General features: G+C 40.7%; 2 protein-coding genes and 1 non-coding gene across 3 annotated transcripts in view; 1 reads left to right on the top strand and 2 right to left on the bottom strand.

Annotated features, from left to right (window-relative positions):
* The window catches only part of BCAR3 (BCAR3 adaptor protein, NSP family member), a 112,907-nt gene extending 103,428 nt beyond the window's left edge, over positions 1 to 9,479 (bottom strand). Inside the window, exon 1 of the mRNA XM_074876533.1 lies at positions 9,164 to 9,479. The gene's annotated coding sequence lies outside the window, so the exon portion shown is untranslated. The remainder of the gene's footprint in view (positions 1 to 9,163) is intronic.
* Positions 8,972 to 9,056, top strand: TRNAR-UCU (transfer RNA arginine (anticodon UCU)). The gene is given in 2 exon segments: positions 8,972 to 9,008; positions 9,021 to 9,056. It is a non-coding gene; the product is annotated as a tRNA-Arg (tRNA).
* A 4,066-nt stretch (positions 9,480 to 13,545) lies between the features above and the next one.
* Positions 13,546 to 22,536, bottom strand: DNTTIP2 (deoxynucleotidyltransferase terminal interacting protein 2). Its single transcript, XM_074876539.1, has 7 exons — positions 22,162 to 22,536; positions 19,349 to 21,099; positions 17,744 to 17,879; positions 16,953 to 17,048; positions 16,408 to 16,572; positions 15,174 to 15,283; positions 13,546 to 13,696 (listed from the first exon to the last, which is right to left on the bottom strand). Exons 1-7 carry the CDS (start codon positions 22,519 to 22,521, stop codon positions 13,603 to 13,605), a joined length of 2,712 nt encoding a protein of 903 aa, XP_074732640.1. The 5' UTR covers positions 22,522 to 22,536; the 3' UTR covers positions 13,546 to 13,602.
* Between the last annotated feature and the right edge of the window lie 4 nt (positions 22,537 to 22,540).

The following is a 22,540-nucleotide window of genomic DNA, read 5'->3' on the forward strand; positions in this document are numbered from 1 at the left end:
GGTGCACATCACCCACTTGTGAACGTAGACTCCTTTGTTCCCATTTATTCTACTCCCAAAGCATCAAAAAGGTATACCACTCCTTTCCATCAAAGTATCACCCCTGACATTACACTGACCACAGACCTACTTCTGCTTCATGCCATTCATCACATCCATACCTAGCCTATGCATAACCTCCAGGGTCTCTGCCCCTACGACACAAGATTCAATCTACTCCTGTGCATCTCTGATCTACACTTTAGTATCAATTCTATCAGAAAAAAAAATCTGAAGTCTTTTCTGGCTGCTTACTATAAAAATAATTTCAGATTTCTACCTGTATAAAGGAGAATGCTCATTTTCACAAGCAGTAATTCTGAAGTTTCTGTAACTCCTGTAAAATGGGGTGAGCTTTGTTTCTCACTTGGCAGATAGCATGAAGGGATGCAAGAGGCCTAAGACAGCCACATCTTCTGGTTCAAAGGAGCTGGAGTATCCACAGGCAACTCCTCTGTAGTACAGGTACTTCATCATCCCTGTCCACTGTGTGTGTGTGAACCACAAGCTGCTGAGCATCTTCTCTGCACAACTGTGCCTGTGCAGGGTCAGGTGCTCAGTCACACTCCCTTCACACTTGCCAAGTGGGACTAAAAGAGTGAGAAAAATGAAGAATGTCAGCACAGAGTTAGAAGGTTATGGGCACTGACTGAAGAGTTAGTCAATTCCACAGAAATATTACGGAGCTAAAATTCTGCAGAACACTGAGCTGGATATCACCCTCACTTCACCTACAGGAAAATGTGAAGGGCTTGCCAAGCCATGCTGCAAGGCCAAGACAAATACAGGATTAGAATTTGGGAAGTCCTGGCACCCAGTCCATTACTCATATTGCACACGGACTTTAGCTACAAAAATCAGGACATGACATTCATAAACCATGATAGAGTTCCATTAAGTGAATATTCAAGTAGATAAAGCAAATTTACAAATAAATCTTACAATCCACATTTGGTGGTTCTAAAAATCTACAGCAGGATAATTTTGCTGAAAATTTCCAGTGCAGTAAAATAAACATACATTTGAAACAGATCTAGTAAAAACTTGTTGGGGGAGGGAGGAGAAGAGCATATATATAATTCTGGGCTAGATTCCCAGCCTGTGTAATATTTGTAATTAAAAGACTGACAAAAGGACACGATTTTTAAATAGTATTGTTTCTGCAATTAGATCAGAGTCAGTATTCACATGGTATGCTGAGTCACTCCCTCATATTGAAAACTGAGTGAAAAGCAAAATGTAAAAAAGAATAAAAGCTTTTCATCCTTCTAGAACATGCTTGACAAACTCTTTCCAGACAGGGCACTGACTACACACAACCAACCTTAGTGACACACTTACTACCCAGTGATGATCCAAACAGTTGATAGGACACTCTGACCCCACAATAACTTTTAGTCGTCAAGAAAAATAGCCCACATAGTACTAGTGCCACACTCTGGGAAATTTAAAGAGAGCAATAAATCCCATAATATTAAAATGTATCCCTCATCAAAGAGACAAGAGTTTGTAGCCATTTCTCTTTCTATCCCTATTTAGAGGAGATCCCAGTCAATGAAGATTAAAAGCTTTTTGCCCCTGAAAGAAAGGCAATGACAACACTTAAAGCCTGGATTTATTAACCAGGGGCATCTTCAAAGGAAAGGTTGGCAAGAATCACCTACGTTTTCTCTGTTAAAGTGAGCATCATGCCAGCTCTGTCCATTACAAAAAGTGAGGCACTCCAGGCCAAACTATACTTTTACTAACATTGATATAGCCTTGAAATAACTCCACTGGCATGGTTTTGTTAGTGCAGATTCAGAATGATTCAAATGAAAGCATAAGTTAACAAGGTGTTTTTACTTACAAAACATTCCTGTTATCTGCACTGCACCACTGCTTGAACACTGCACATCATTCCCAGACCACGTGGGTGAGAAGAGAAAGCAAATAAGGCATTTAAACAGTGCAGGAAAAGATAAGGATTTTTTTTAGATTGTTTCAGGTTCATTATCTTTTAATTGTATATTCAGATTCTTGCTTTTAATCTGCATACTTGATGGTGAGTAAAATTTAGATATTATTAATCTCAAAGTACTATACCTCAATATGTATGCTAGAGAAACATGTCCTACTCCTCTCGATTATGTTGCAAGTTTTGAGACCAAATCTGTATACTTCCTGTTGGTTTTCTAATATTTGTTTTCTAAGTAAACTCTGACAGAGGCAGCATAATCTTTATCAGTGTCTCAAGTTTATCTGGACAATACCTCTACTTCATTCTTACAAAATGAAGAACCAAGTAACTGAGCTGAGGAAGCAACTGAGCAAGTAGGCAACAGGAGAACTCCATCGCCCAATAGCACCTGGTAAACCCACACAAAGAAGGGAAACTTGTTGAAAAGCAGCTAAGCTATCTGGGTAGATTGTTAGATACCTTTTGCCATTGAGGTTTGATATACAGAAAGTGACAAACAAAATAAGGTATGTAATAATAAGGCATTTCCAGAGGAAGTTTCGTCTCAAAATTTTAAAGCTACCTTGCAGATGACTAACTTGCACAACAACACGTGGAATAAGAAAGCATCTACTCTCTATACTTCACAGAAGCGAAAATGGAGTGGACTGTCTAGTGTCACGTGCATGGTAGTTGCATGGCTGGAGTAAGAATCCAGAAGTTCAGGATTAAATCACTAGACAGCAGATACATACTTTTTCTTCAGAACTGCACAGGAGGAGCTGAGCTACAGTGTCATCTGAAAAGCTTTAAAGGAACAATTCAACTTGTAAATATTTGTTGGCTTGACGTTAATTTTAAAAAATAAAAGCCCAGATGGTTACACCTCGATTTCAAAATGTAAGACAAGAACAAAACTTTGCACTGTCAACTTTGCCTTTGGTAATTATTAACTTAAGAATGTAGTCTTTAAGACTGCTTTGGTGCTTAAGGTAACCTGAGGTGTATTCCACATAAATGTGAGGATTTACTTGAGAGAAAAATAGGTGTTGCTTATCGCTTTATTTGCTCTGAAAATTACAAATAACATAAAAAGAGACTAGATAAAATTTCATAATACCAAAGAGACAACCTGAAGATGAAGACCAATGGTCACAGAAAAATAAGGTAAATGAAATCTGTCTAGGATTTCACCAAAAAAAAAAAAAAAAAGGGTAGGACTAAGCAAAACAGAAAAGGAGAGCTGCAACACAAACAGAGATGCCAACACAGGTAGGCCAAAGATCAAGGGTAGTTGTAGTTAAGAAAATTCATTCAAAATGCATCACACATGAGCGCTTTGCACAGAAAACAACTTGAGGAAAGTAGACAAAAGGACACTGAAAAGAGCGGCATGAGAAACAGTTTGAGAAATTAGAAACTTGGACTTATTATCAAAGCTGAAATGTTAATAAAAAGCAGAAGAATGTCTTTTCAGAATAACACAGGCTCTCCTTTGCATCAGAAATGCACAGAAAGTTATGCTTCTGAAATGCAGTGGAATACAAGATTGAGTGAAATGCAGACTATGTAGCATCACTGAAAAGATGTTAGTAGCTAATTCTCACTGTGTTAAACTATAGAACATGGACAGAAAATTTCGAAGTAAAAATGGCCCACCAACCAATAAATAATTCTGCAAAGCAAATTCCCACTGGAAAACAAGAATTATGAAAAATACTCATAAAATGTGATTTTAAAGAATAACAAAAAAGGGGCATTTTTAAGAATAGCTTTATATAGTGAAAGAGAGGCATCACTTTGGGTATTTTTGAAGTATGTTTGACACAAATCTTTTGCATTTCTGAAACAAAATTTCATACCCTCTGATGAAAAAACAGATCCAATTAACAACAGAAAAGATGACATTGTCTTGAAATAGACTCCCCATCTCCCTGAAAGTCTGATGTACTCCACTTTTGGCAAGAGACACTAGCTGGGACTTTTCCAAATGTCCTGTCACAATGGTCACAGAGATTCCACATGACTCTGCATAGGTTTGGCACTAATAGGGAGCACTCCTGAAGTAAATTTTCATCAAGCGTTTGCCACTTCAATCCTCCAGAAAAAAAAAAAAAAAGAACCTGTATGTGTGATTACTGAAATTGATTTCTGGAAGTGTTGAGGATCTCCTGCAAGGTGATAATGCTCCAATTATTTTCAGTTAAAACAGTCAATAGCAATATCACAAAAGACGTCCATGGGAATTAAGGATGAAAAGAACCTTGTAGTCATGATTTTCATCCTTATGCGATATGAAGAAAGCACTTTTGACCGTGACTGCAACAAGCTGCATTTATTAAAAATGTTCCTTTGACATCAGTCTGTACCACTGCAGTGAATGGCCTCCAAACGTACATATTCAGGAAGCAGGAAAAACATGGGGAGAAACCCTCACAAAAACAAAGTCACTGTAGACACCTGGTTTTATGTACTTTGCTTTCTGAAAAAAATACAACAATACAGAAATAACATAATAATAACACAGAAATAAAGAATAAATCAATAAGAAATTAATAACAGATGTGTGGTACATAAATACATTACATAATAAAGGTATAAATATGAATGATGAGAATATAATCTTGCATTTATTCCAAAAGAAGATATTAGAAGGAGTTTGAGCAAATAAGAATGAACTGCAAGTGATACCATTCTAACCAGTTCCTAGGCTCTTCACCAATGGCATCATCACAGAAAACAACGACTAAGATCCATGGACTGTACACCAGGTATCTAAAAATTACTATTAAAAAATTACTTAGGCAACATGAAGTAAGGGGTTCAAACTTTTCCATCAAAAGACTACTCATCTCACAGTTAGCTCTGCAGCAGCTGATCTGGTAACAGAGCTACACAGAATTAAGATTGTCTGTAGAATTAATATTGTAGTCCCTTGTAGGAGTGATGTGGCATGATTGCTCATGTCCGCCCAACTACTCAAGACACTGCCCTTGGGAATTACTCCTACCTACCCAAATATACTTGAGAGAACAGAACATATATTAGTCCAACAACAGCCATAAAAAAAAAAAAGATAATTGGAAAAGGTTCTTAACAGTCTTCCTGCTGGCTGCCTGACAAACAAAGAGTGGTAATTCTCCAAAGCCCTCAGTCTCATGGAGATTACAGCCCCCACTGAGGAAAAGGCAGCGATGCAGAAGCATCTACAATGTGAAGCATTTATCTTCATGTTAAGAAAATAAATTTTAAAAACCCGAATTGTAAATTACTGAAAGAAACCCTCCCTGAAAGAGTTCTTTTCAGTAACCTCAGGCCCTGTGCATCCCAGCATTTCTGCTGCCAGTTCAATGAGTGCTTTTTCTTGCTTCACTACACAGATGAATCATTATAGCAGTAGTATTGTAATAATCCCCACTTCAAGGGAGAGAAAAAAACAACCTGAAATATACAGATTGTGTAAGGGTCCCATTTAGGTAATCTATACATGACAACCTCCTTGTCTGCAGCCTTCTATGACCTCTTGATCTCAACAAGTATATTCCCTATAAATGTTCTTAGAGAAGGATGATGGTACTCCCAACATACATCTGTGGAAGCTCTGTAAATTTGGAAATTGCCTTTTTAGCAAATTCACTAAAGCTCAAACCTTACCAAAATGAATTGGATATACATAGCACTTTTTTTTCTTCATAATGTCAGAAGTTAATGCTGAAACCCAAGTTGTAAGAAGTCTCTCGAAGAACACTTAAATTTCATAATTAATTTCTGATTTTTTTGTTTTTAATGAATGGAAGAGTGCTATAGGACGGTGCTATTTCTGGCCTGCCATTGATGCACTTGCTACCTTGTGTCAAGGCATTCCTACCTCAGCTTCTCTTCCTATTTAAAATTAGCAAATGACACCTAGCTGAGTTTAGTGAAAGTTTTCTAAGAGTCAGTAACTAAAATCAGCACATCTGTACACTCCAAGAAACTTCTACTCCCTGAAACAGAGCACAAAGTTGAAGAGGAGCTAAGATGAAAGCCAGCTTTCAACAGAAGTGGCCTTCAACCGGTCCAGAAGAGGGAAAGTCCAAAGGACCGACCCAGGTCCAGGTGCCAGCAAAGGTTAACCTGATCTGTTGTTTTTGCTTAACGTACATCTCGATAGTTCATGAACCGAGAGCTGTCCTGTTTCTCATGCAGCAGCTCCATCTGCTGTCGAAAAGGAAAGATGGAGTTTGCATTTGGACTATACTTACAGAATAAAAAAAGGAAGCTGACTTGAATAATTTGAAGTATCTCTGGAAAATTTCGAAACACCTCCCCAGTCAGTCCTCCTGCATGAATGGAACCAACAGCCAGCTTTTATCTACCTGTGTAAACCAACTAACCAAAATGAAAATACGAGAGGAAATAACAAATCACGTGATTGCCAGGATTCTTCACTCATACACTTTCAGAACTAGTCTTCTCACAGCAAACTCTGATCCTTCACTATCTGCAGTCATTTAGTGCTGTGCTGTCCAAAGGTACCATGTCACCAAGTCACAGTGGTGAGGTACTGACACTCAATTCACCCCACAATAAACGTGCCCCGGTATTCACATACTACAAGATGTTTATGGTGATTCTTAGTTACTTACAAGCGGGTTTTTTTGAGTTGCACAAGCATACATTTAAGCTTATTATACTGAAAATTAACTCAGTTCTTAAAAATAAAAGTTCTGTTTCTTTGATGCAGTGCTGGGCCTTGAGGACTCAAACTTTCCACACTTTGCATTTGTTTACCAGGAGCGCTATGAAGAGTTCTGTCCATAACAGAACAGTTGTGGCAAGACCATATGGACCCAGAGCTTGTAAAACTCAATCAGACCAGCTCTGAATCTCATACAGCTTAGTGATTCTTGGTCTGTGTTTACAACTGCTCTGGCTCCACAAGAGTTTGTTAGCTTGGGGGTATACCTCCATGGTACTTGCTGTAACTACTAAACCCTTCCAGTAACCCCTGTTTCTGGGCAGCATTGCAGAAGCTATTTAATAATCAGCCAGCTCACGAGCTTTGGCCCACTGCTGGCCATAGGTCCACTAGCTGACATCATGGAGATCACAGGGCGTACTACCAGTGTGCCTTCATCACCTGAGTCACCTTTGTTACTCATTACACTCGGTATCTCAGCCCTTGCTGCAATGGCTAGTGGATTGTGTATCCTAATCAGCTTATTTTATATCGATTTGATTAGCTTCCTGGTTCCGCAGATTTTAGGGTGCGTTTATTTTCACATTTTTCCTCACTCTTATGGATGCTGATACTTTTAAATTATTAAGAAGTGAAACTGGAGATTCTCACAAAACTGTTTTACTGCATAACCTAGGCCATGGCACTACAGAGCAGATGCCCTCCTGGCCCTGCCTGCCAGCCCCAGCTCACCCTCCTGAGCCCTCCAGCGCCACCAAGTGCCTGGCAGCCCTGTGCCCCCTCCTCGAGCCCAGCAGGGCCGGCAGTGGGAGAGCCGAGCCAGGGAGTCACCCCAGAAGCAGAAAGCCACAGGCTTTGCCTGGGCTTAGAATTCAGTTTTGGGGAGGGTTAGAGAAAGAATAAGCTCATGCTCTTGTCTTTTGGGGTTTCCAATATGCCTACTCTTGGTTTAAAAAAATAACATCAAAGACTCATTTCAGACCATAACTTCTGCTTTGAAGGGAAAATCTTGTTTTTACTGAACCCCCTGGGGGTTTTACTGTGATTCTAGAACAGATAGAGTTCAGTCATTGCTCCCTTTAAAGGATTTAGGAATAGACATTCACAGTATTTGGAACAATGATCCATATACTGGAATGCTTTCACCCACATTGAAAATATTGTTACGTAATAGAATATTATTTCCCTAATTTATTTTCTTTTTTGTTCTTTCCATTTAAAAGGGGTTTTGTATTGTCTCCAAAATACTCTCAGTTACTAATTTCCAGGTGTGATTCCCACATCCTATTTCTTTACCTGTCAACAGACAATAAGTTGCTGCAGTGTGTAGCAGAGATTGCATGGACATGTTTTTACTGGTTACCTATATCTTATCTTTCAGATTCCTGCTGAGTATTTTTTTTTTTTTTGTCTCATGTGGCATTGGAAAGCCAGCAAAACACTGCAGTGCATGGGATGCCCCGTAAACATAACCACAGTTTACCAGGTTCCTTTAGTTCAGATGCTATTGTTTAAAAACAAAACCCAAACCCCTGTATTTAGACTGTCCCTAAAAACCTACAGGGCTGGAAACCACCAGTGTTAAAATAACTTGGTTCCAAGTAATTTTGGAACTGACCCTGTGTAGTTTCCATATCCTTGATGCTATGACTGTGGTTTTTGCCTGAAATGTTCACGTTTACTCCAGAAGTAGTGGACTGCTGTTAAAAGCACATTATAGACAATTGCAATATGAGAGATGTTTGTATTTGTCAAAGCAAAACCATTTGATACAATTCATCAATGTATCACCTTCACCTGTGTAAAACGGCCGACTCCTATAAAGACATCCTTATGCAAATTTATAGATGTTTAGCAGAGCAGTTCCCCAATATAAGGCAATTGTGGAATATAATTATATTCCCCCAAAGATAGGGAATAATATTAAAAACGCTCAAGTGGGATGACGACAAGTATTTTATACTGATTACCGATGGAGTTAAAGTCAGTCTTTCACAAGAAATCATGACGTAGCCCCATGGCGAGTGCTGAACAGCGAGCTCTGGGCCCCACCCGGGACCCGGCCCTGGGCAGCGCTCAAGCGGCGCGTAGAGGCTGCTCGAGACTCGTTTATACAGCGGAACTAAGCCTACTCATACTGGTTTGAAAAAAAAAGGAAAAAAAAGACAAAGAAAAAAGGTAAAGCGTTCCCCGCTGGCGCCTGAACTCCGCTGCTCGCGGAGCCCAGGGCCAGCCCCCCGGAAGGCAGCGCGGCGCCGGCCGGGAGCGCTGCGCGCAGGCTCTATGGGCGGCGTGCAAACGCTCCAACAGGTGGCTCCGTGGCGCAATGGATAGCGCATTGGACTTCTAGAGGGTGAAGGGATTCAAAGGTTCCGGGTTCGAGTCCCGGCGGAGTCGTGTCTGCCCTTTTCCTTTTTTTTTTTTTGGTTGGTGGTTTGCGGGTTTTTTTCCTTCCCCCTCCCCTTCCGGTTGAAACCTTTTTACCCCACTCTCCAGTCCCTTACCTCACCGCCGGAGCGATCCGGTCAACCGCCCTGGCGCTTCCCGGCGGCCGGCTCCCCTCAGCGCGGCTCTGCGGTCCCGCCTGCCGGCGAGCGAGGAAGGCTGGGAGCGGGCGGGGACAACGGCCGCAGCCTCCATCGAGCGTGGCAGCGCCGCGGCCGTCTCCGCTCGAACCTCCGCCGGGCCCCAGCGACGTGAAGATGCCTCACCGCCAGCGAGAAGGGTGGAGGGCCGAGGACGGGCGCCGCGGCGAGCGGCGGGAGAAGGGCTCTCCTCCTCCTCCTCGCCCCCTCGCCGGCCCGCAGGCGGCGGCGCGCGGCGCCCCGTGCAGCCCCGCGCGGCGGGCAGGGCCCGCGCGGCAGCAGCCGGCCGCGGGGGCGGCAGCGCGCGGCCCTGTGGCGGCCGCAGCACGCGCCTGACCAGCCGCCCGGAAGCAAAGCCCCGCCGCAGCGGCAACCCTGGAAACCCGTCAGTGCCCACAGACCCGCCTGCTGGTGCTGCTGCGCTTCTAGGACAGTCTTCGGAAATTATTTTCCTCGAAAAATAAAAACTGTCTTTCCTGGGGGCACCTCAGGGATGCCCGCGATACACTTCTGGCTAAAGTTATTGTCAAGCAACGCAACAAGCCCACAAAATGCAGTAGACAAAACTGAAGCATTTTAACACTTGAATCAACACCATCTTTTCTTCCTAACTTACACATATCTCTAAATAGAAGATGAGCCATTTTAAAAACAAAAAAATTGGTAAAACGTAAAACAGTAGCAGCACTAAACAAACCTTGTTTTTTCTCAAGATTGCGTAAATTCATCTGATTCATTATTAATGAATCAATTTGTGGGGTTCTTTTAGAAACTATTTTTAATCCTGCATGTGTGACTACAGGGTCTTTTTCGAACTGTAATAATGTTTTATTTAAAAGCAATAAAGGAAAAAGTCCACATAACTGAAAAAGAAACCCACCATGAGGAACATTAACTATCACTTTTACAGCACAGTAACCCACTCAAGAATGCCATCTAGCTACAAAATATATATAGCCCTTTACAGAAACATCAGACTTTCTCAGAATTTGCAGATAAATGGCAAAACCAAAACCTCTCTACGTTAACCTTGTAAAAAGCAACCACATCATATGACAGAAGACAAAATGTTCCTCCTTGTTCAGTCACTTCCAGCAATGCATTTCAGTCCAAATACTATTTCCCTTTCACTTTTTGTATTTAAGGATAGCTTAATAAAATTTGTTTAGTTCCTAGTGAAAAAAAATTGAAGGCAGAGGCTTTTACATATACATGTTCGCATGTTGCAAGCAGTATTTACATAATCAATACTCTAAAAAAGCAGGTTAAGAGCTACAGTCCAAAAGAAAATGAGAAAATTGCTGTCTCCATTCTTGTTGGTTTTCAAGACCCGACTGTATAAAGCCCTGAGCAACCTGGTCTAACCCTGCTTTGAGCAGGAGGCTGGGCAGGGCAAGCTCTCATCATGGTCCCTTCCAACCTGCGTTATGGCAGGATTCCAAATCGCAGCAAGACCTAGGTAGGCTCCTGGGATAAAGACAGGACTATAATAATTAAGAGATCAAAAATAGTTTTATCATATGGAAAACAGCAATGATAAGAAGGCACCTTCAGTTTTAAGGAGACTTAAGTTGACTGCAGAGAGAAGATTAAAGACCTCCAAAGAAGGAAAAATGAAGAAGTATGAACAATGAGCACAACAGAGGAAAGTGAGAAGTATTTTACTTCTGTTCCTAAACTAACCATGCCTACTAGTGGCACCACACCAGCAACACCTCAGCCACTGTCAGCCTTATAGTCTTTCGGTTGTGACATCTAGGAGATGGGCTGTACAACCACTGGGTAGTCTCTGCCCCAAGGGCAAGAAGAAAAAGAAACACTGGCAAAACCAAGGGGAGCATAAAGAAACAGGAGAAAGGAATTATTACCATCCTTACAAAACATTTCACCGACATCCAAAACAGCAAGAGGTGCACATACTAAGAAAACCCAACACAGTACCTACTGCCCTTTAATCTTGGGGAAAATCCTTGTTAGTAATGGTTTATGACACTAAAGGCAGAATTACAAATTAGCACAAGTATTTCTGACAGCCACTAGAAGAAAGTATTACTTGCAATTGATAGCAAAGTTCCTCAAACGATGCTAGTGTTTCACAAAAATGTTTTTGATGTAGTTGAGTATTCAGAGAAATGTGATAATCTGGTAAATTTAGGCAATCACATGGTGCATTTTGTTTTTATTCTCTCCCCAACAACATAAACCTTATGTCAATTACAATCAAATTTAATTGAAAGGTAGAGAACTCCAAAATGCTGCCTGCCTATACTTTTATGAAAATTGGTGGTTAAGAAAAGGTACACTTAACTAGTGCCTTAACTAAGAGGCTGAAGCACAAGCTCAGGCAATAGCAGACTGGCGAGCCAGCAAACGCAACCTACCAGTACCACCCTGCAGCCCGGCAAACACTGTCCAGTACCTCACCTCCTGGTCACCTAGAAGAACACGGGCACTTGCTGGGCACAGTGTGTGGCAAACAGAAGACATCAGAAAAATCAAAGGGAAAGGATATAGAACATTAAACAAATCCCTCGCTAGCTATGTTGTACACAAAGTAGCTTCTGTAAATAGCTATTGAGCAGCCCGAGAACAGACACAGAGCTGTTGCTTGCTGTGTAACACCAAAGCTTGCGTTTCTTTTTTAAGGTCTGTGAGAGTTACACATTCCAAAGTTGCACCTCAACATCCCAGGATGCAACAGAATGACAACTACTATGGTGCCTTGTTTTCTTTTCTGTGTTCAGTATTTTTTTGTGTTTCCATGTCTCATCTAGAGAACAAGACACCACAGTTGGTTTTACTGGCTTTTTTCACCATTTACAGAGAATCAAGGTATTAGCATATATATAACTGTATTAGAATAGTATCTGCATGTTAGCTGAGACTTGGGGACAGGTGGTTTTACTTGTATGTGTTTGATAACTTCCCAATGAATTCACTCTACTTTGCATACCACTCATCTCCAGGCAGTCAAGACTTTTTAAGGAATCTAGATTCCTGCCTGTCTCTGGTAATCAAAACATTATGGTCAACTTCAGAAGAATACAAAAAACCCCACAGGATCTGGGGAAGATTTCTTTCAAGCTTCAGTTGGTGATCAATATATACCATGATGCTCATTTCATTTTCAGTATTTCCAGCACGAATAGCTAATTCTTAACAAAACAACCACTTCCCATTCTCAATAGTAGAAAATTCCAAGGTTAAACATTAGTCAAGAGCATACTTCTTGTTTAAGATCTGCAACCTACAAAATTCAGCATTCATATGATAACGCCACTGGTCCTCTGATAATCACTCTTAAATCTTTCTCACCCAATCTACCTAAAACAATGTACTCATAGTTTTATTTCTTCTGTTATCTGTCTTTTGTGCTACCTAAGGGCAGTAATGGGGTTACACTAATTGTAAGAGCAATATAATAAGCAGATCATTAAAAAACAACCAAACACCACAATAGTTCTGACAATCACAAAAGGTTATGAACCGATACTAAAAGGGAACTGAGCTGATGCCATCTCTGGTTCTGTAATGGTAGCAGAGGCCTTCCAAACCTCACTCTATTCATTTACCTGAACAACTATTCCAAGTCAGCTACCAGACCACAAGCTGCACACCATACCCTAGATAACAGACCCCACTGCCAAGTTATTTTCAGGAAGATCACTAGACAGTTATAAAATGGTAAAAATAAAAGCTACATATTACTTTAAAAATTTATATATAAACAATATTTACATTATTTTATTCATTAAACATATGTAATAGTCTTTATTATTTCTTTATATTTATAAATTATATATTATTTATATTATTTTATAAACATATCTACATCTATCTGTATGTGTATACGCTGAAGTCCAGGACATTCTCAATCCTACTATGGTCAGTATTGAAATAAACCCTTCACAACCAGACTATTTCTCAATACCTTCTATTACAGAATTGGCCAGCAGCACCTCTGACAAGACATGGAAAAATCTGTTCTGGCCATAATGGCTGCCAAGATGAATTACACACATAACTTTAAACTGAATTTACTAATTCATTAATGTGAAGATTGATGCCTGAAAAGACCATGAAATTGGATTTTGTGCTCAGATTTAACAATATGCTTTCATATAATTATCTTTTTACATAAACATTAATTTAAATAAATTTTTTTAAAATATAAATTAAATTTAGATACCTGATAAGTTGATAAAGCTCCCTACCAAATTCTCACTGCAAGAAATGCCCTAAACCTCAATTTGCACATGACCTGCAATCTTAAAAAAGAAAAAAACACCACAACAAAAGCATTCTGTAAAAAGTTTTATAACAGATAAGTTGTTCCAGCTTGTTATTTTCTTCAAGTCTTAATTGTGAAATTTCTTCTTCTTCCGTTTCCTCTTCCCTGCTGCAAAAGCTGCTTTTTCAGTCATGATCTCCTGATACTTCTTTTTATTATATCTGAACAAAATAGATAATTTACTTTTAAGCATGGTAAACCAAAGTTCAGGAAAAGATAACATGGAAAGTACTCTACATACATAATTTGCCAAATTGAGTTCTCTCATGTTTTCCAAGTCAGATTTCTTTAATTTTCTACACTTATGTGTAGGTAAAGGGAAATCAACACTTGGATTAATGACAAATGTAGGTAAATTTGTTTTGGAAGTAAATTTGATTGAAGAATCATTAATTTTGGCATAACCAGGGGGTTCTTCATTGCATATGCAATCACGTTTTAGACAGTTTGCTAAAACATTGTTACTATCAATTTTGACAATACAATGGACAAATGATACCCATTTTTATGGTGCCTTCTCAGCAAGCTCAGGATAATCAACCTTACTCTACTCAAGACTGAAAACTGAGATGAGATTAACACTAAGCAACGAACACAATACATTTACTGAATATGAGTTGCTAGCTCCTCTAATGCAGATTCTTACATACCTGTACCAATTACCACAACAGATCACTACACACTGAGCAGTATTGAGGTTTAATTGCAACACTGAAACCTGACAAAAATATCTGTACTAATGCTAAAGTATCTGGTTAAAGCCCTTAATTGTCCACAACATAAATTAACTGATGAAATTTCAAAGACATTAATTTTTAAAAATAGCTTCTAATAAACACCTTATAAATCAGGTCAAGCCAGAAAGCTAGTTAAGAAATAGCTATACTAACTTGCCTTCCCAACATTTATAATTAATTTATAAACCTGACAACATTAATCTTATAATCCCAAATCATATACTACTTCCAAAAAAACATGTCATTATGTGAAAAAAGAAGTGCAGATTAACATCATGTAATAACCAATATCAAAATGGATCAACTAAGGCACCTACTCCAGAAATTGTTGGTTAGTCAGATATTAATCCAATCATATTCTTCAAGTAAGACTTACAGTGCAATTTTGATTCCTATGACAGGTGTCAGACTGACATGTTTATAAAATGAAATACATCAACTTTCATAGAATTAAGTCAGCACTTTTCTATCAATTATGCCAAGAAAAATTAATCAGTCTTTAAACAACAAAAAAAGTGGATGCATAGGCACAAATCACTCAGAGCCCTTGGTTTTTGGCATAAGCCTGTGCAGACACTTATTTTAGAAGTGAACCAGAATAGGGCTGATATAGTATCTCTTCAACAGTAACATTATTTTAAGACTGGCTGCCAATAGCAATGACCCAAGTCGGATAAAATCCTTTTGTGAAGATAAAAAAATGCTATCCCAGTCTAATTATCCTGTCCCTTAGATCTTCTCAATGTCAGTGATGTTCAAGTGCTAGAACAGACTAAAATGTTTTCTTTGAAGTACGAAAAAACCCATATAAACTGAATAAAAACAACAAAAAAAGTTATATACTTAAAAATACTCCTCTCTTACATAGGGTATCAGAATTACAAAAAACATTTTTAAATACCTTCTAAACTCAGAATCTGCAAGCAGCTCTTCAACAATTGTTCTCTTCCTTTGTTTCTTAGGGATTCGACTATGGTAAAAGTCTATGGGAGAATCAACCACAGTTCCAACCTAGGAAACAGAAATGAAAACATTCTTACTGTACAGCAAGATGTTGACTATTTTGACTTTTTTTTAAATCCTCAGCAACACGTGTAAGTAAAGACACCTGCAGAGAAGATCAGAATGGTATCTTAAGAAACTGCAAAATATCAAAATAATCAAGCAATACTTCGTATGCAGAGTCACTTTTTGTCTTATTGTTTAGTGCACAGAGCAGGGCCTGAGCTTTAAGACTGCACAGTTTTCAACACTGGACTGCTGCATCAACGCTTGTATTCATAAAAGATAATCCAGTTCTTAACTTTTAAACATTTTCCCAATGGAAAGGAAACCCTTATGACCATCTTAACTCTTTCCTGTCTCTGCCACTGTGGTGGTTTTGCTAGATGGCTGCAAAGCAGTTAATCCAGCTCTAATACAAGGGCTTCATCCTGGAATGTATCACATTTTTCCAACCAGCATGTGAGCCAGTTATGATGATTCAGGTTAGTAGTGGAGATACATGGAGTGCATGTTTCACATAGTGAAAACAGACCTGCACAGATCTCATTATGTAGAACACTTCCGTCTAAGTTTTTCTATGCCCAGAAACTCCAAAACATACAAGACCTTTAGAGTGAAGTGGTAGTATTTTGAGAAATGAAAACAATTTCCTCAAGCATGTCAACCATTCAGACAGGCGGAAGCCTATTTCTGTAGTTTCTGCAGTAATTATTTTCTTTATGCAAACTACTTCAAAGCTGAGCGCTACAGCAGCAGAAATTCTGGCTGATCACAAAGCTAGCTGTCATCATTCAAACTGTATTAGCTAGTAAGAAAGTAAATGCTAATTATTTTCTACACACTTGCTAAAAAAGGCTAATACTTTAAAAAAAGCAGTGAAAAGTCTAGTCCACTGAGGGTTCAGAATATGGACTAAATCAGATGTTTGTTCACTATGAGATCAGCTGAAACTGAAAAATCCCAGCATATACACGTGTAATGTAGGATTAAGCAGTTGTGAACTGCTGAATACTTCAATAATTAAGCTATGAAATTAAATCAACGTAGAGGCTACCTACAAAATAGGCAGGGAATAAGAATAGCTGTTCAAAACCTCAGCAGTACCATGCTACCTTCTGCTGCTTCCTTACCTGGAAGTACTTGGGTAGACCATCTCTATCATTCTTCTTATAAAAATGCTTAGGGTCCAACGAAGCTCTCATCTTCAAAACTTTAAGATCATTTTTCAGTTCACTTGTGATTTCTGGGGCTTTCATACCAAACCAACCGTCACCTGTTGTTTTCTCTCGCTCTGCCTAGGATGCAATACCAAGAATAATAAATTTGCATTCAGCAAGTAGGACAGGGTAGAGCAGGGAACTCTCCCCTCCGAAAGATGGATAAATCATTTAGAACATAACTCTGTGCCTTTAACAAGTGTATTTTATGACCCTTATAATAAGAAGGTCATCAGCACTGTATTAATGACAGATTTGTACTGTCTGAGCACACTACCATTCACTTCACTGTCCTGGTGACTAAAAAGATGGCTTTCCACAGGATGGCTCAAAGAGGACACTAAATTGCAGTTCATCATTCCACTCCCAGTGAGGCGGGTATACCTCCACAGTCCCAGCATGGAGCTTTCCACCAAAGCTTGTTTTGTTATTCGAGGCATTATCGGCTCTTCACTTACCCTGCGTTGTTTCTTGAGCTGGTGAAGGGATTCCCTGAAGGCTGGGACACATTCCTTTTTCTCAAAATCTGGAGTTATTACACTCTTCTGCAAGAGCTGTAAGAATTTTTTTAACATTACAGTCATCTCATTGATACAAACTTTACTGCTTAACCGTATTTACAGAACTCACTAAAGGAATCATGCAGAATCTAAGCAAGCATTATAATACAATACTTGAGCTTCTTTGATCCACAATGAAAGTAGTGGGGATCTTTAAAACAGAACCCTGGCCAACAAAAGAAAGCAACTGGCTAGCTCTGGAAGAAGTGAGATAGCAAATGCTCCAGAATAAAGAGGGCTATCATGGATGAGCCTAAGAGAACAGTCTTAAGGAAAATAACACATTCCCTTTATCTCAAAGCATGCTTTCGAAATAAAATTGCTAATTCCTTCTTAGGGAGAGTATAGGCCTTTATTTACTGAAATTCATTCTCACTATGGACTAAATATCTTGTTAGCAGACCTTCAGCTCCTGTACCATTAGGCAAAACTGTAGGAACAACCAACTTTGTTATATTTTACAAGACAATGCTGGTATTTGCACTGCTTTTCAGTTTCTGAAGTGTCACATATATTTAAATTCTTACCACTAAAACCAAACGTAAATCTATACTTTGGCCAAAAAGAATGGAAGTTCTCAGCAAACCATAAAACAGGATACTTCTTTAAAAACAAGGAAGCCTTGTTATTAAATTAACATCTTTGTGTTACTGCAGTCACAGTTAACTGCATAATTGCAAACACATTACCTCATCCTTCTTTTTCTCCTTCAGTTGTTTAATTACATTCGACTTAGGCTTCTGGTTTTTTGCATCAAAACTAATATATAAACCTCCAAGTTTCTTGATATTCAAACCAGGGTCTATACTGCTGGAAAGATGTAAGCTAAAAGAGAAAAAGTTAATGGTTAGAATATTGTAACAAGCATACAGCTAAACCTTCTATTGTCCTCTAAGAAAGATAAACACAGAAATATTTTTCTTCTTCTTCCCACTTAGGTTGTTCTGCAATACAGGCTGGGCGATGACTGGATTGAGAGCAGCCCTGCGGAGAAGGACTTGAGGGTATTAGTGGATGGAAAACTGGCTATGAACCAGCAATGTGCACTCACAGCCCAGAAACCCAACTGCATCCTGGGCTGCATCAAGAGAAGTGGGCCAGCAGGTGAAGGGAGGGGATTCTCCCCCTCTGCTCCACCTTCATGAGACCCCACCTGGAGTCCTGTGTCCAGCTCTGGGGCCCCCAACGTAAGAAGGACATGGAGCTGCTTGAGAGGGTCCAGAGGACGCCACGCAGATGCTCAGGGGGCTGGAGCACCTCCCCGGTCACGACAGGCTGAGAGAGTTGGGGGTGTTCATCCTGGAGAAGAGAAGGCTCCAGGGAGACCTTCTAGCAGCCTTCCAGCTCTTAAAGGGGCTACAGGAAAGATGGGGAGGGGCTTTTTATCAGGGAGTGTAGGGATAGGATGAGGGGTAATGGTTTTAAATTGAAACGGTGTAGATTTAGATCAGATATTAGGAAAAAATTCTCTACTGTGAGGGTGGTGAGACACTGGCACAGGTTGCCCCAGAGAAGCTGTGGCTGCCCCCTCCCTGGAAGTGTTCAAGGCCAGGTTGGATGGGGCTATGAGCAACCTGGGCTAGTGGAAGGTGTCCCTGACTGTGGCAGGGGGCTGGAACTGGGTGATCTTAAGGTGCCTTCCAACCCAAACCATTCTATGATTCTAATGATTTTAAATCTCAGTATCTAGAAGAAATACATAATTTAGAGGTGTCAGAAGATGAAGGGGAAAAAAAAAAAATCATGCCATTATATGAAACGAGTTTATTAAAGAACAATACCTGCAGAATCACTTCCACAAATCTTTCATTTTAACTCTAATGCTGTATTCTTATCTTAATTACTATCTTCTATAAATCTGAATTCTTAATTTGCTTAACCTTCCCAAAAGAACGCATGACCAGCATCCTCCTTCCATGCACTAAGAAGCTTGCTAGCTAAAGAGAAAAAAACCCCACAAAAGCAGAAACATATGGGTGGTAAAAATATTGTCAACTCTTAGTAAAAAGCATGAAGCAGCTAGAATTCATCATTGGAATGTTTAAGTCCTTGTCTGTGTAACAGTACTAGGAATAATGTTATTAAAGATTTTAAAACTCTTATGTTTCACCTTCTATTTATGGACTATATTTGTATTTTATCATGTGTGCAGCCCCACTTTCTATGTCAATATGACTTATGTGATGAGAGTACTCCCTCATTTATTACACATCATTTAGCACTTAATATACATATCCTGTGCATATGCTTGAATGAAATGTAGATTCTTTAGTTATTCCCAGAAAGATACTTACATGTCAGTCTTGCTTTTCAACAAATCATCATCTTCATCTTTCTCATCTTCATCTATCAACTCGTCTTCAGCTTCTTCCAGATCTGAGGATTCTTCACCTTTTTCACTTCCTTCATGCTTACTTTCAGCATCACTACCTTGGTCTACCTGATCTAGATAATACTTCTGGCTGGAACTCATGCCAGGCTCAGTATCAATCACAAAAAGCCCTTCAGCAGGCAGTGAACTGTTTTCTAAAGATTTGCTGAGGGAAGGAGTCCTCTCATCTGCCTCTTTATAACACAGATTCTCTTCAACTGTACCTATGTCCACCACATCACTATTTTCAGATTCATCACTTTCATCTTTGTCCAGAAACAATGTAATAGAATTGTTTCCACTGCTTGATCTTTCACTGCTGTGGGATACAGATTCAGCATATTCTCCTGTTTGGTCTCCACCACTGTCCACACTGGTTTCCAGCACCCTGCATCTACCAACACTATCAGTTCTTTGTGCAACAGTTGTGTCCTTTTGTGGGCTGCTCCCTGCACTAGCTTGCTCATCCTTTCTTAATTTATCAGCATGGGCGAAAGACTGCTCTGCATCTGGCTCAGCATCTGCTCTTTTGCATTCCGGAATTTTTTCACTTTCATTTGGTGTTATTTGCCCTTGGGATTCTAAAAATTGTTTGGAACTCATGCAATCAGTCAAAGAAACAGCCATATGCTCTAATTTCCCCACCCTTGCAAGTATTTTGCTGTATTCTTCTTTTATTTGGCCACATGCTCCCTCTGAATCATCTACCACAACAGACTGTGTATTTTTTATTGCTTTTTTTCCAGGCAATTCAGGGTCACTTAGTTTCATTTTTGTAAGACTGCTGGGTGTCACATCATTCAAAACCTCTTCTTTCACATCTCCACTCCAGGTTGTATTGGCAAATTTAGAACATTTGCTTTTAATTGAATTGAGTTCTTTACTATCCTCAGTGACAGAGGAAGCATCTTCTGTGTCAGAGACAAGTTCTGCAGTAGGTCCAGAATCAGAAATTATTACTGGCTCAGATTTAACAGTGTCCTCAACTAAATTCTTATCTTCTGAAACACTTATATTTCCCTTCCCAGCCTGCTTAGTATTTTCTGCCTGTAATTTCATTTGCATGGTCCTAGTAATTCGTTTGGCAGTGACTGATGATTTCATCGGATAACTTAAGCAGCATGACTCTGCATCAGAAACATCTTCACTCTGGACTTCACAAACTGTATCTGGCTGCAATTTCTTTTTGCTTTGCCTGCTTCTTGTAGTCCTGGTAACATTAGGTATCTGGACACCAGAAACAGTAGAGGAACAAGACTCAGCTTCAGAGACATCATCTTCATCCAGAATACTACCTAACTTATTTAGAAAAGCTGTCTTGTCATGCCTTTTTTTGTCAGGAGAATCTGGTTGATAAGGAACTACAATCTGTCGTCTTCTTGTTACTCTTACAAACAAAGGTGTCTGAAGACCAGACACAGCAGAGCAGTTTGACTCTGTTTCTGACACATTCCCATCAGCTTGTGGTTCAGCAACTGATTGTGCTGAACAAACAGTTGTGTTCTCCTTTCTAGCAATTTGCATTTCTAAGCTATCACTGACATCTGACTTTGTTTCTGCATGTTCCAACTCTTCACACTGAGATTCCTGAATTACCTCTGGCTTACAAATTAATTTAGTTCTTCTTCTAGTCATCCTCATAGACACAGGAGTACTAACTTCAGCAGATGCCATCTAGAAAAGGAGTAAAAAAAAGTGTGCTATTGACAGATAAAATAACCCCATAAAAGGATGCTATACAAATCACAATCTTTTTAAACAAATCAGCTCAAGCTGACAACATATTACATCTCTGTGTAGCCCCACCTACCTGGAAGAAGCGTTAACAAACCACCCCTTGCTTATTTGTTTGTCTCCTATCTTTTGGTCAGGGCAGGAGCAACACACACATCCATTTCGAAATATAAACAAACACATTAAGAAATATAAACAAATACATTCTAATTCTAAAAAATTCTGGTAAGCTGTCATGGGAAGCAAATCTAGAAGCGATGTTCTGAAACATTCAAAGATTTGCTTAACTGTAAAAACACTGAAGCCTAACAACTGGCAGAACATGCCCCAAAATGGTTTCCATAACCAATTTTAGCAGTTTTAGGAACAGACTGGCCTCACAGCAACTGCAACACTAGGTCTAATCTGCTTTTTTAACAATACTTGTAAGTTACCTGGAAGGCAATTCAAGATTTAGGAAAGAAAAACACTCTGCAACAGCAGGATCTTTCCAAAACATGTTGGAAGAACCATGAAGAACCATGTTGAATCAACATAAATCATGCTACCTAAAGGATATTACCGCTGGCGTTTGCACGTCTCGTGGAAAAGCCACAGAGAAATGCTAAAATAACTACAGTGTAAAGGGAAAAAAAAAAAAAAAAAAAAAGACCAACTCAAACAACCCGCACCCTTTAAGTCGCAACATGAAATGGTTTAACAACCCGCAACGGCCGCAAGCCCGAGCAGGGGAAGGCGGCGGCAGGGCCGGCCTGGGAGCACGCCGCGGCCCGGCGGCGGCAGGGAAGGGCACCGCACCGGCCCAGGCGGGCAGGCTGCTGCCCCTGCCCCCGCTACACAGCCGCCACCCCCGAGCCCCGCGGAGCCAGCGGGCTCCACCGCCCGCCCGCCGCGGACACCGGGGCCCTCGCGTGTGTGAAGATGGCTGCCGCGGCGCCTCCGCCGCCCGCCGCGGCGGCTGGCGGCCGGCTGCGCGCGTCCCCCGCTCCCGGCTCGCCTCACCTCCACCGAGTCGGCGGGCTCGGGCCCGGAGGAGCTGCCGCTGCCCGCCCGGGCCCGGACCCGCGCCTGCTGCTCGCTGCGCCGCGCCGCCGCCAGCCTGGTGGCCACCATCTTGCCAGCAGCGCCGGGCCCGCCCTTTCCGCCTGCCCTTCCGGCGCCGCTGGGCGGGACCGGGCCGGCAGCGGCGGGTGGAGCCCGGCTGCGGGAGCCAGGGAGCGGGAAGCGCAGCGGCGTGCCGGCCCCGGCGGCGGGCGAGCAGCGGGGCCACCGGTACAGCCGAGCCCCGCGTGCCGGAGGGAGGGGAGAGGCCGGATGGGTCTGAGGTGATGAAATCCCCGAGTGGAGGACGCTCAAGACCATTTTATGACAAAGTGTAAAA

This window comes from Strix uralensis, chromosome 8 (assembly GCF_047716275.1).
Source record: "Strix uralensis isolate ZFMK-TIS-50842 chromosome 8, bStrUra1, whole genome shotgun sequence".
NCBI classification, from domain to species: Eukaryota; Metazoa; Chordata; class Aves; order Strigiformes; family Strigidae; genus Strix; species Strix uralensis.